The 14,664-nt window shown below is 43.4% G+C and overlaps 1 protein-coding gene across 2 annotated transcripts; it reads right to left on the bottom strand.

The window, feature by feature from the left end:
- Window positions 1–6,020: 6,020 nt before the first annotated feature.
- Window positions 6,021–12,466, bottom strand: LOC308147402 (voltage-dependent calcium channel gamma-5 subunit-like; the record flags this gene model as incomplete). 2 transcript variants are annotated; one of them, XM_080519527.1, is made up of 5 exons in its annotated part: window positions 6,021–6,284; window positions 6,412–6,557; window positions 7,028–7,168; window positions 7,550–7,686; window positions 12,267–12,466. In XM_080519527.1, 5 exons carry the CDS (start codon window positions 12,464–12,466, stop codon window positions 6,021–6,023), a joined length of 888 nt encoding a protein of 295 aa, XP_080375653.1. The 2 variants fall into 2 exon arrangements, with proteins under 2 accessions (XP_080375653.1, XP_080375654.1); XM_080519528.1 differs by having other exon boundaries at window positions 7,550–7,636; window positions 12,271–12,466.
- Between the last annotated feature and the right edge of the window lie 2,198 nt (window positions 12,467–14,664).

The following is a 14,664-nucleotide window of genomic DNA, read 5'->3' as shown; positions in this document are numbered from 1 at the left end:
ATCTGGAAGATTCCAGAGCAAAAGACGACGTGTGGCAGGTTCGTGGCTGAGCTGCAGGACAAGAGACGCTTCACATTGAATCACTAAACATCACAACATCCAAAGAGTTAAATGACGTAGAAGTGCATTATTATGTGTCAAACCATCAACGCTTGATTTTTGTGGCTGTTGTAATGAAACGTCAGGTTCTATTTTTCTCGTCTGCGGATCAGTTTTGTATTTGAACAAAATGTTGGAGGTGAAGTAGGAATACGATCTGGCCTCATGTTAGCAGTGATCTTCAGCATTCAGGAGCCAATTGTTCACCAGTAAACAGGAGAGGACAGAAATAATAACAGCTGGAGGGAAGTCAGACGTCAGTTCAGCCACACCAACATCTCTCTGAATCGTCTAGTAAAGTCTAGAATTGATGGTGGAGGTCCGGAAGCAGCAGGCGGCTCCCAAAAGTAGAATAATAAGATGTAACTCTTGTCCATAAACCAACAACTTGTTAATTCCAGGTTTGATGAAATAAAGTATTGTCCTTCTCTCCTGAAAAGACGTTTGCGAATGTTGCTATGTATTTGTACATTTGACATGTCGGGCTTTTCGGCCCCTGAATCCACTGATCATGGTTTTGAATCTCATCGCTCTTGTGGTCCTGAAGTTCTTTTCTACTTCTGCTCCTTCCTCTCTGCACTTCCATTGTCTGAGCTTCCCTGCAGGGGGCGCTGGCGCCGCCTGCCACTTCCTTCTGGGAACTCATGTCTCTTCTGCCAGCTTCCTTTTCTCTCTCTTCTGTGTTTCCTTCCCCCAGTGGGGGTCTGGACTGGTTCCAGCAGAGACCTTTCCGACACGCTTTACAAACAGGCCACTTGAAGTGTTGACGTTGTGTCTCCACGGCGTTTTGCGCTTGTTCCTGTGGAGGATTCTTCCACAGAGAGAACTGCAGCCTGCTGCACCAGTGGATGTGATTATATCCTATTTTACTTGTGAATCAGAGACTTTATTGTCATTTCCTTTGAGAAGTACAATTGTAGAGTGATGATGGAGGCGTCTCCATTTTGCTGTGTTTTAAAAAGAGGAAACAACCGCATGGAATGAAAAGATGCACTGGAGCCGCAGGCGTGTATACCAGTATACCAGTATACCAGTATACCAGTATACCAGTACACCAGTATACCAGTACACCAGTATACCACTATATCAGTATACCAGTATACCAGTATACCAGTATACCAGTATATCAGTATACCAGTATACCAGTATACCAGTATACCAGTACACCAGTATACCAGTATACCAGTATACCAGTATACCAGTACACCAGTATACCAGTATACCAGTACACCAGTATACAGTACACCAGTATACCACTATATCAGTATACCAGTATACCAGTATACCAGTACACCAGTATACCAGTATACCACTATATCAGTACACCAGTATACCAATATACCAGTATACCAGTACACCAGTATACCAGTATACCAGTATATCAGTACACCAGAACACCAGTATACCAGAACACCAGTATACCACTATATCAGTATACCAGTATACCAGTACACCAGTATACCAGTATACCAGTACACCAGTATACCACTATACCAGTATACCACTATACCAGTACACCAGTATACCAGAACACCAGTATACCAGTTTCCAGCTGATTTCAGATGATTCCAGATGATTCCAGATGATTCCAGATGATTCCAGATGATTCCAGATGTGTATGAGCAAAGTCGAAATGATATTGAAACATGATCCCAGAACAGGACGTCACAGTGGCGGTTTTGAACCTGCAACCCTCCGACTGGAGACGAAAACACGACCAGTGGTTTGTTCTGCAACACGAAGCAAAGCGTTTTACTGGAATAATGACTGATTTGATCAAACTATTAAACTGTTAAAGTATTAAATGTAATGCTTTTATAGCAGTGCGCGTGTGTGCGTGCGTGCGCGCGCACTAAAGGGATTAAAAATGAAATGATCTCCACCAGGTGGCGCCAGACTCTCCTGGGTCTGAACGTGTTCACCAGCTGAAAAAGAAAACAGTAAACCTAATATGTTCCTCTAACTTTCAGGACGACAGAAGCTTTTAAGTATTAGTTTGAGGTTGCAGGATATATGTATATATTTGTAATAAATATTCACCTTTAAATAAAAAATACACTTCGGTTAAAGCACCAGGACTGAATGAACGTCCCAGGAAGAACATTTACATTAATAAATGATTTTAAAAAGTTAACTCTATAAAACCTGCAGGTCCACGAACATCCTGTTTTATTAACTCTATAAAACCTGCAGGTCCACTAGTATCCTGTTTTATTAACTCTATAAAACCTGCAGGTCCACGAACATCCTGTTTTATTAACTCTATAAAACCTGCAGGTCCACGAACATCCTGTTTTATTAACTCTATAAAACCTGCAGGTCCACTAGTATCCTGTTTTATTAACTCTATAAAACCTGCAGGTCCACGAACATCCTGTTATATTAACTCTATAAAACCTGCAGGTCCACGAACATCCTGTTTTATTAACTCTATAAAACCTGCAGGTCCACGAACATCCTGTTTTATTAACTGTATAAAACCTGCAGGTCCACGAACATCCTGTTTTATTAACTCTATAAAACCTGCAGGTCCACGAACATCCTGTTTTATTAACTCTATAAAACCTGCAGGTCCACGAACATCCTGTTTTATTAACTCTATAAAACCTGCAGGTCCACGAACATCCTGTTATATTAACTCTATAAAACCTGCAGGTCCACTAGTATCCTGTTATATTAACTCTATAAAACCTATATTTCTGGGGGGGAAACTGGATGTACATCACAGTTTTTAATACCATGTTCTGAATTATATTTCACCCTGAAGCAAGATACATGGATTTGGAATTGTTTTCAAAAAATGGACATATGACTAATAGCTATCAATAATTATTTGCTGTAATTATTTAGGATGATCAGCTTCCTTATGTAACACGGGGAGCCACTGAAAATGCAGCTATTGCACATAATGTGCATCGACCTGGAAAAGATCTGTATTTGGGGGAAACACATATATATATATATAGTTTGTGAACCAAATGTTGATACGTGATAAAATTAGTGGCGTGCGTTTTCATGAAATGGACACTAGATGGTGCTGTTGCACAAAGAGAACGTTCAGCTCCTGCGGTCATTAGTTCACACGATGCAGTGATTTTCAGTGAAGCAGGAGTGAAATCTAGAATCTGTGAGTGTTGATAACTTCCAGCAGTGAAATTTACCAGCAATTGATTTTTTTTAAATTGATCTATCTCTAAACAATCTCACATTGTAGAGTGAGCCACATTTTATCTTCACAATAGATTCAAAATGCTCCTGAACAATTGATTGCAGTTTTCTAAGGATTATTCATCATATCTATCCTTTCTATTGGATGTAATTACTAAATCAAAGTCAATATGGAGTAAATAGCAGTTAAACCAATAATGTTGCACTGGGTAAAACTAAACATTTTATTAAATTACGTACATTTTGAACTGAATTTACTGCACGCAAATAAAGACAGATTAAGGAAAGGATGTGAGTGTGACAGGGTTTTTACAAGAAGTCCAACATTCAACCACAGAATTACTTCTTGCTTTGAGCACATTTAGCGTGAGATTGTGTGTTTGGAGTCAATTGCACGAGTTTTGTTGTTCTGTCTGGATTTTCTTCCTCCCAAGTGAGGAAAGTTAGGGGAGTTAAAGTGTGTGTGTGTGTGTGTGTGGGGGGGGGGGTATATCTCTAAGCAAGGAGCAAACCAATAAAGAAGCTCAGTGTTTTGATCAAATCCAATTGATTTTATTTGATGGAGAACACACTGCTCGTCACACAGCTTCAATAGGACTCACTGTAAAAACACACGTACGTCCACATCCCATGTGTGACCATGACGCCGTTAGAATACCTTCAACTGTGTAAGCTTGACATGAGGTGAAAGGTCACATTCTCAATGTGATGCAGGAGGCGGAGCAGCCGTCAAATACAACATTACATGTGCGTACAAGCGGATGGTTTTGATATTTACACTGTTCTAGATCGACAGAACGTAACGGGGATTTACGCCGAAACATCTGCTGAGAGTGGGGAAATGACCCGTGTGTGTGCGTTAGTGTGTACGTCGTTGTACACAATGATCGAGTGACAACATGTTGCATGCCTTTAATAATATATGGAGTTCACACCATGCAACACTGTGTAATACAGTAAATACAAATCCAATAATATATCAAACTAACGTGAAATCATGGCACAAGACAAAATGTATCTGCAAGATGTTTACTAACACGTAATGCTGCGTGAAATGTTTATATTCAGTGGTTTGTTGCTTCACCTGGATACAAAATATTCTTCTTCCTTGGCCGTGGCACAATAAGGACTGAGGTACATTTCACCGTTCCACATCTGGGAATCATCTTTAATGACGACTGGGAAAGCTACAAAAATATTCCTGTGTAACTGGTGCTCATAGAAGTGTCGTACTCTACGAAGAAATAAATCTCACTGAGCCATGTTTCCTTCAGCACATCTTACATTCACATAACTCCGTATGAAAATAAGCTTTCATAGGATCGGACTCGTTCACATTCCACCTTCATCCACCTGAAACAGCCACACCTCCACATCTGGACTGCGTGTTTCTCTTCAACCTTGTGCTTCTGTGCATTTGGTTTGAATTTGATGGCAACAAAAGGAGCGTTTGTACAAATAGATTCACTATGTGAAGCAAGTAGAGTCTGTTTGCTGTGTGTGTGTGTGTGTGTGTGTGTGTGTGTGTGTGTGTGTGTGTGTGTGTGTGTGTTCCGTTGAATACGGATGAATGGATGTGGAGATAAAAACAATAATCTTGGTTGTCGCTGCTTTGTGAGGATTTCTTGTTGAATGGGTTGCCATTAGAATAAATTACATAATTGTTCAGTGAAATAGTGCAAATCTCTGTGTCCATTAAAAAAAACCAAAAACGTACGTTTGAAAGGAGACGCTGTAATGAAACGTTCACCACGTGTTGTCGCCTCTCCACAGGTCACCAGTCGCTCACTGACAAAATGTTCTTGTGGATCAGACGACGGCAAAGAATCGTCAACCGAACAACCCTGATGTGTTGATTTAAACCCTGATGTGTGGATTTATTCAAATATTCAAAAGGAAATGTGTGAACCTGCAGCCTCCAATGCAAACCGTCCGTTTGGTGTCAATCCTGCGATGGATATCAAGGATCACACAGTAAATTCAGCATCTCAAACACGATTTCCCTCAGGAGAAGTGACCCGTTGATTTAGAGGGAAATGTGATCTTGAACTTGTTTTCAAATCACATTTATAGAAGGATTGTTTTGCTGAATGTTCTAAATACGTGAAGGGCTCCTGTGCAGTGACTGTTTGTGACGGGGAATTCTAGAAAATGGGTGAAAAGGTCTAATAATGTCTGATATAATCCAAACTCTACTCACATCCTCCCAGTTTGTCTGTCAAATATGATTCCAGCTCCAATTGTCTGTTTAGAACGTGACTCAACTCAAGTGACAGACGTGTTCAGTCTGCAGGAAAGACCTCAGCTTTGAGTTTTGTGAGTCACTTTTCTGAAATGATCTCATCATCAAATTGAAGAAAACCCTTTTTTTCCAGGACGCAAACGTCAAAGCACGTTGAGCTTCTAAGTGTCGACGTCTAGAGGAGATCTCTGGCTGGTTGCCAGCTTCTCGGTGGAACTACCCGTCACGTTTCTTGGATTCTCTCTGAACTCTGCAGGTTGCGGGCAACGCCGCCACCTGACACACCCGGTCCCTCGCTCGTCGCCCTGAACCTCTCCCCGAAGCACCAAGCCGGCAATAAAGGAAAGTCACTAACCTCCCTACAAAACCAAACGTTTCGAATATAAAAACCGTCAGTGGAGAGGAAAAAAGAAAACGAGGTCACAGTCACAAGGTCTGAAGCGAAGCCTCCCCGCTGGACAGCATCAAACTGTGAGGCGACGTGGTGCTGACCCCCCGGGGGCCTCCGCCTTCAGCAGGGCGACGAGGACATCTGCTCGTACTCGGGACACTTGAGGAGGGCGGGGTAGTGGGAGGAGTTCATCTGCAGCGAGGCCTCGGAGGAGATGGCGGAGGCGCTGCGGCCGCGGCCCGCCCAGGCGTCCGGGTGGAGGAACTGGCCGGAGTAGTCGGAGCAGTTGCTGAGGCGAGGCCGGTAGAAGCCCTGGTGGGGTCGGTACATCTCCTCCGCCGTGTAGCGCTTCATGAACAAGTACACCGACATGACGCCCGCCGTCTGGGGGGGGGGGGGGGGCACAACACACTGTCAGGAGGGACACGCCTTGGTGGTTTTGGGAAAAGATGTTAATGTTATTTATTCAATTATGTATTAAAAAAAAACAAAACCAAAGCAACGGTGTCACCTCTGTGAGCAGGAAGGAGATGGCGGCGAAGGCGAAGGACCAGCCGTACTTGTAGCTGAAGTACGACTCATTAGATCTGGTCCTGTTCAACATCTCGTCGTTGATGTTGGAGATGTACAAGACCAGGCCCACGACCAGAGACAGGCCTGGGGGGGGGGGGGGGGGGGGGGGGCAGTGTTAACACAACTGTAGAGGGGGGGGGTGAGGAGGAAGAGGAGGAGGAAGAGGAGGAGGAGGGAGAGGAGGAGGAGTAGGAGGAGTAGGAGGAGGAGGAAGAGGAAGAGGAGTAGGAGGAGTAGGAGGAGGAGGAAGAGGAAGAGGAGTAGGAGGAGGAAGAAGAGGAGGAAGAGGAGGGGAAGGGGAGGAGGAGGAGGAGGAGGAGGGGGAGGGGGAGGGGGAGGAGGAGGAGCAGGAAGAGGAGTAGGAGGAGGAAGAAGAGGAGTAGGAGGAGGAAGAAGAGGAGGAGGAGGAGGGGAAGGGGACGAGGAGGAGGAGGAGGAGGAGGAGGAGGAGGAGGAGTAGGAGGAGGAAGAAGAGGAGGAGGAGTAGGAGGAGGAAGAAGAGGAGGAGGAGGAGGAGTAGGAGGAGGAAGAAGAGGAGGAAGAGGAGCAGATACCTGACAGGATGAAGAAGATCCCAGAGATGAAGGCCAGGATGGTGTGATGTGGTCTGATGTGGCCGACGTTACTGAGCACGAAGCCGATGAACATGAAGAAAAGACTGACGAGAGGGAAGGGAGTGGAGGAGCGAATCATCTCTGAGGGGAAGAGGACAGGGGGTCAGTGGGAGGAGAGACGGGTGGAGGTGGAGGAGAGATGGGTGGAGGAGAGACAGGTGGAGGTGGAGGAGAGACGGGTGGAGGAGAGACGGGTGGAGGAGAGATGGGTGGAGTGGAGACGGGTGGAGGAGAGATGGGTGGAGGAGAGATGGGTGGAGGAGAGATGGGTGGAGGACACAGACAGCTGAGAGGTGAATAACCATGTATAATCAAATGTGAGCTGCATGAATGTGGTCAGATTTAAATCTTCACTCACTTCAGAATCAACTAACTGAAATAACGACGTGGATTAATGGAAGGAGAAGTTCCTTCTTATCACTGCTGCACCTTCTGAAAGTTTAAACATCTGGATTCACTCACTCAACACGCTGACGGTGGACTCAGACGTCAGCTGGACGTTGGTGGGCATCACGTACTCGATGGTGAAACACCTTCCTTTCTCCTCGCCTGGAACAAAGCACACAGGAAAAACAACATTCAGTGAAGTTTGAACAGGTCTGATCGCGTGACGGACGACAGGACGGGACGGTCCTGCTCAGGACGGTCCTGCTCAGGACGGTCCTGCTCAGGACGGTCCTGCTCAGGACGGTCCCGCTCAGGACGGTCCCGCTCAGGACGGTCCCGCTCAGGACGGTCCCGCTCAGGACGGTCCCGCTCAGGACGGTCCCGCTCAGGACGGTCCCGCTCAGGACGGTCCCGCTCAGGACGGTCCCGCTCAGGACCAGAAGAAAACATAAATATCAGTGAGACTTTACAAACACGTTGGTTTGACTCTGGGATGAAGTTTCCTCTCGGAGTCTTTCACGGCTCATTTTCTTCTGCTTCTTTTGATTCATGCGGACGTGTGGAGAAAGTTTCAGGCTCATGAGGAGAACATGAGAAACACCAGGATGTTATGGGATGACTTGATCATTTAAAGTCCAAATCCCCTGCGTTCAGCACTTATTTAGTGTCGAGGAGCCACGAAATGTGATAAAGTGACAAGAAGGCCATTGCTGGGCTAATCCCCCGCCGGAGGGCTTTATATTTTCTCACAAAGCAGCTCTAAGGCAGCACACTTGGTACACTAGAGGGTGTTCCATGGGTCCTAGTAGATCATTATGTAGAATCTGAAAGGTCTTCTTCATAAGCTATGTCAAAATACGTCTCCAGAGCCCAAAAGGTGTTTTTATGCACTTAGTGACCCTGTGACCTGATATGCAAATGAGGTCCTGGTCACCATGGTGCCCCTTCTCCCCAGGTGGAGTGTCCATGTGTGAAGTTTGGTGACTGTGGGCCCAGGGGTTGCTGAGAAATGAGGAGAAATGTTTATATGAAAATACATGTAATGTGCAACCATGACGAGCAAACTTCAGACCCTACCAATCTTCAAGGTCAAGGTCAGGTCACTTGGTGTACTGGAGGTTATCCCTGGAGTGTGTATCATGTGTGTATAAAATGTCAGAGCCCTAGCCCAAAAACCTAGGCCTCCAGAGCCCAAAATGTGTTTTTAAGCACTTCGTGACCCTGTGACCTACTTAATATGCAAATTAGGTCAAGGTCACCATAGTATCCCTTCCCCCTCTGAGATGTATCCACATGTGAAGTTTGGTCACTGTGGGCCCAGGGGTTGCCGAGATATAGGTAGAAACGTTCGAACGGACGGACGTATGGACGTACGGAGACTGTTTCAAGATCCCCCTTCGGGGCCTATCGGCTACGGCGGGGGATAACAAATGAAGTTACACAAGAATTATGCCAGATTGCATGGTTATAGAATAAAAGTTAAATTTTTAATAAAATACTGGCTGCAATATAAAGTCATTAAAACAAGATATGGAACGGAAAAAATCCCCAACATGAACATTTCAATTGGTTCCCTTGATAAGTAAAGTCTGATTGTATTTCCTCTGTGAGCATCTGGAAATCCTGTGAAAGAGTGGCCAGCTGGTCTGATGTGACTTTGTGCTGCGAGGAAACGTTTCTTTATCCACACGTCTCTGCACCTCATTAACACGTCACACAGGGAGGTGCACCTGAACACACTGCAGGGTTTCTCCTCCTCAAGATGTCTGTTGAGTCAATATGGAGGATACGTACTGTGTTATTTGTTTAAATCATCCCTTTCATACGTGTGTACACGTGAATATAGAGCCGTTGTTGTTTTTTCATAGAATGTAACTTCAATTAATTGCATTATCACAAAAAGGTTTCTATGTAGATTTGTGTATATAATTCTGTTTATAGGACTGTGGGTAGATGGAGTATTGAGATTGCACACATGTTGACAGAATCATGTCTGAAATGAATGAATAAATAAACACAAACGTAAACAGTGGGCTCTCTGCTGCCCCGGCTGTGCCTGTTGATGCTCTGCTGTGTTTTAATGACCTGGAGATGGATTGTTGGAGTCACACGAGGCCTCAGGAGGGCTAGAGGAGGTCACATGTGATTAACCGTGACCCAATGAGGCTTTACAGCGGAATTATGGAATCTGAGAGGCGAAACATTAACCTTGATTCTCCCTCTTTCACATTCACGGCTTCGTGTCAAACCTTTTGTGTTTTCCCTGTCCGGAACGAGGACGTTGCCGTGGTGACCGGGGTGAAACAGACCGCTGAGTCCAGCCCCTCTGTGTTTCAGTGCCTTCCTTTGTTGGCGGCTTCACTTTGTCACAATGAAGGTTGTTGGCTGCAGCTTCAGCCAATGTGGGTGACTGTGTTTTTCTCTTTGATCACTCTTTCTTTCTTTCTTTCTTTCTTTCACTCTATCTTTCTTTCTTTCACTCTATCTTTCTTTCTTTCACTCTATCTTTCTTTCTTTCTTTCTTTCTTTCTTTCACTCTATCTTTCTTTCTTTCTTTCTTTCTTTCTTTCACTCTATCTTTCTTTCTTTCTTTCTTTCTTTCTTTCACTCTATCTTTCTTTCTTTCTTTCTTTCTTTCTTTCACTCTATCTTTCTTTCTTTCTTTCTTTCTTTCTTTCTTTCACTCTATCTTTCTTTCTTTCTTTCTTTCTTTCTTTCTTTCTTTCACTCTATCTTTCTTTCTTTCTTTCTTTCTTTCTTTCTTTCTTTCTTTCTTTCTTTCACTCTATCTTTCTTTCTTTCTTTCTTTCTTTCTTTCTTTCACTCTATCTTTCTTTCTTTCTTTCTTTCTTTCTTTCTTTCACTCTATCTTTCTTTCTTTCTTTCTTTCTTTCTTTCTTTCTTTCTTTCTTTCTTTCTTTCTTTCTTTCTTTCTTTCTTTCACTCTATCTTTCTTTCTTTCTTTCTTTCACTCTATCTTTCTTTCTTTCTTTCTTTCTTTCTTTCTTTCTTTCACTCTATCTTTCTTTCTTTCTTTCTTTCTATCTTTCTTTCTTTCTTTCCTTCTTTCTTTCTTTCTTTCACTCTATCTTTCTTTCTTTCTTTCTTTCTTTCTTTCTTTCACTCTATCTTTCTTTCTTTCTTTCTTTCTTTCTTTCTTTCTTTCTTTCTTTCTTTCTTTCACTCTATCTTTCTTTCTTTCTTTCTTTCACTCTATCTTTCTTTCTTTCTTTCTTTCTTTCTTTCACTCTATCTTTCTTTCTTTCTTTCTTTCTTTCTTTCTTTCACTCTATCTTTCTTTCTTTCTTTCTTTCACTCTATCTTTCTTTCTTTCTTTCTTTCTTTCTTTCACTCTATCTTTCTTTCTTTCTTTCTTTCTTTCACTCTATCTTTCTTTCTTTCTTTCTTTCTTTCTTTCTTTCACTCTATCTTTCTTTCTTTCTTTCTTTCACTCTATCTTTCTTTCTTTCTTTCTTTCTTTCTTTCACTCTATCTTTCTTTCTTTCTTTCTTTCTTTCACTCTATCTTTCTTTCTTTCTTTCTTTCTTTCACTCTATCTTTCTTTCTTTCTTTCTTTCTTTCTTTCTTTCTTTCTTTCTTTCTTTCTTTCTTTCTTTCTTTCTTTCTTTCTTTCTTTCTTTCTTTCTTTCTTTCTTTCTTTCTTTCTTTCTTTCTTTCTTTCTTTCTTTCTTTCTTTCTTCCTTCCTTCCTTCCTTCCTTCCTTCCTTCCTTCCTTCCTTCCTTCCTTCCTTCCTTTCTTTCTTTCACTCTATCTTTCTTTCTTTCACTCTTTCTTTCTTTCTTTCTTTCTTCTTCTTTGCTGCTGTTTACGTTTTCCTGCCGTGCCAACAACCCGATGTGTCTGTGAGCAGCGGGTCTTTCTGGGTCACACGTCGGGCTGCACAGCAGCTAACTGGGCAACAAGGCCACTCGATCAGGCCTCAAAGAGCCGTGCAGCATTAGTCCGCCTGCACCTCCGGCCTGCTGCGGCTGCAGAACCACAGCTGGCGGCTCACGACCTGCATTCCGTGACCACGGAGCCAATTAGCCGCGCGGCTCATTTGTGGGTTAATGGACTAATGCTGAAGCACAACGTTCACATTATTCACACACGTGTTGGCAGAGTTGCAAAGTGACCATTTGCATTTACTGTACTCGCGTTACTGTAACTGAGTCGTTGTTTTTCTTTGTGTCCTTCCTTCTGCTGTGGATATACGTATGTGTGAAACAACTTGGAAGAGAATCATCACTTCCCTTCATCCGAGACAAACGTTCTGGACAAAAGGCCGTAAAAACAGTTTTCACAAAAGCAACAGAAGATATTCGAGTCGTAAAGTTTGCCGCCGGCAGTACGAGACGGGAAACAGTCAAAGTTGATCGCTGCTTTACTTTCCCTGGAAGGATTTGACCAAACTGTCTGCAGGATTGTTTTATGTCAGACGACAAATAATTTCAACGTACGTCTGTGAAATATACAATGAACTGAATGTTCATCAACATTTACATTTATTTCTTTGAAAAACATCACACCACTTTATCAAAATCTTTTTGAAACTTGCACAGGAATCTTTGGTGAACCTTAATATTATGCAACTAAAATGAATTGAATTCATTTTCACAACATCACCTTCAATGTTATCAGAAAGCAAACGAGCTACGAAATGAGCCAAAATGAGAACTGGACTAACTTCCATGTGTCGTCTGCAATTTATAAATGTAAGCTGAAATTTAAAGGAAGACTTGGAAGAAGTGAGTTTGTTTGTGGCGTGACGTGGCGAGCCGGCCCGCCGACTCACCGGCCAGGAAGCAGACCCTCCACAGCCCCGAGTGCAGCGCCATGCGGACCTCGCTGCTCTGGTTGAGGGGCAGGATGACGCCCTCCTCCAGGTACAGCCAGTAGTCGGTGCTGACGGCGACGCCCAGCAGGCCGAGGCCGCACACGGCGAACACGCTGCTCAGCAACGTCAGCGCCTTCCGGCCAAACAGGCTCATCGCCCAGCCGTCACAGCAGGGGGGCGCTGCCGGCGGAAAGGGGAGCTAAGAGAGGGGGAGACAGACTCTTTAACGTTTAAATCGTAGGACCTCCCTTCCGAAACAACTCGAAAACACAGAAAGTAATCAAAGATAAAGTGACTTTATCAAAAAAAGCCAGACTTTTATAGATCTTCTTTCAAAGAAAACAATTTAATCCAATAACATTTTAGTAATAGTGAAAGAATTATCACTGGCTCCTTGGAAGTCATGACAATGTACATATAAATAATCCTCCTATCCCGAGTTGTGGAGCGCCGCGTCCTGGTTAAACCTCTGAGCTTCACTGGTTCCTGGTAGTTGAAGTGAATCAGAAGGTCACATGACGAGAGAACTTGTCATCCGGAGACTTTGTGTTGTGAGCAGAAGAGTGTGGGAGACATTCTCTCTCTTTCTTCGTTTCACCACATCGTTCCAGACAAGAAAGGTCCGTTTTTCCATCCCTCCGTAGATTCACCTGCTTCAATAATCCTGCACTCCTGATGCCTGCTTCCCCCCAACAACGTGAGTGTTGAAACCTGCATATAAAATCCTTAAACCTTGCGCCTTTTTTTGGTGTCATTTTGTTCAGGACAACCTCATAAATGCATTTCTGAAGTATTTTCATCACTTTGGCATACTGTATTAAAACAGTGGATCTAAAAACACCATAAAATTACAAATTCGGCTGGTAAAAACAGATTTATTGACTATAAAAGTCACAGACATGGTTAACGAATCATTTTGTTTACTTGTAAAGTAAATCTAAACTATAATTAACTAAAATGTATCAAAACAGGACTGAACAAACAGTTCTATACAGATATTTACAGTGAAATAGAAGCACTGCCTCAGGCGTTTTTGTAAAACTATTTACAAAAGGTCACACATATTTTTCCTCATACCTCCGCTTTTATTTGGGCGATCAACGTCATTTAAAAACGAGCTTGTAGTTTTATATCTGCACTTTGGACACGGATTGAAACACTGGACCAGACGACGCTGTGCTGTGACGCTACTGCCTTTTCAAACGGTCATGTGACGAGGACGCACCGGTGAGTCCACAGGCCCCAGAGGGTTAAAGACAAATGGATTTTTCCATGACGAGCTCTCAGCACGGCGCCACGTTGAGGCTGGGGGACAGAGGGGACGTGGGAAAGGCTGCTGAACTTTTCGTAAGAGTCTGTGGAATTTGGCAAACATGGATCAACGTCTTGTCTCACGAAGCTTCAGGAGAACAGAGCAGGAGAGATTTCTCCTCACCAACACCAGCCGGCAGGATCTTGGTAATATGTTTAACATGGAAGAGGTCTATAAAACGTGCTAACCTAAAACCACCACGTTAAATATGTATAACAGATTCTGGTTCTAACGATGCCACAGGCTGGAGCTTTCAGAGGTGTTCAGTAAGTAAGTAACTCGGTAAGTAAAGTTTACTTATAAAGTGCTTTTCACAGACAAAACTCACAAAGTGCTGAACATAAAATGGGAGCAATAACATCAAAACAGCAGAATTCTGTGAAATACATAGTAAAAGTGAACGTTAACAGTCTGCCCAATCAGTTGGACTGATTTTGAATCATCTTTGTCATACTTGCAATAAATTCAGTCATAAATATGTGTTAAGAAAAATAAAACTTCCCCTGAAAATCCTGTAATTTATCATAATAATAATAATAATAATAATCCAGAAGGCCGGGAACATCCTCCACAAGTTGTTCTGCTAAAATCAACTCTAATTAACCTCAAATGGGTGTTTTTGGATTGTGGGAGTAAAATTCAGTTTCTTGAGACAAAACAGAGGAACTTGCGTTCAGAACAGAGACGGAACCCTGCTGACTGCTACGCCACCGTGTGGCTGTTGGAAGAACTTCACCTCTTTCAGCTGTTTCTTTGCCCTTCAGACCAAACGGACACACAAACAGCGTCGCCGTCCCTCATCAGCACTGATGATTCTGCGCTCTGTGAAGGACTGAACATGGCGTCTGATCTCAGCTGAGAAAAAAAGAATTTTCTGTAGAGAAATGATTCTCATTAAATGTTCAAAGCAAGCGGGACCAAAGCAGGAACACCGTCTGTCCGGGCCTCTTCAGAGCTGCACAAAGCAGCAGGAACATCCTCGTCTTTGAAGCAGAACAAGAGACGACCACTGTGACTGAAACGCATGAAAACAGCAACCG

Source organism: Blennius ocellaris, assembly GCF_963422515.1.
Source record: "Blennius ocellaris genome assembly, chromosome: 3".
NCBI lineage: Eukaryota > Metazoa > Chordata > Actinopteri > Blenniiformes > Blenniidae > Blennius > Blennius ocellaris.
This window is presented reverse-complemented; position numbering and strand designations above follow the sequence as displayed.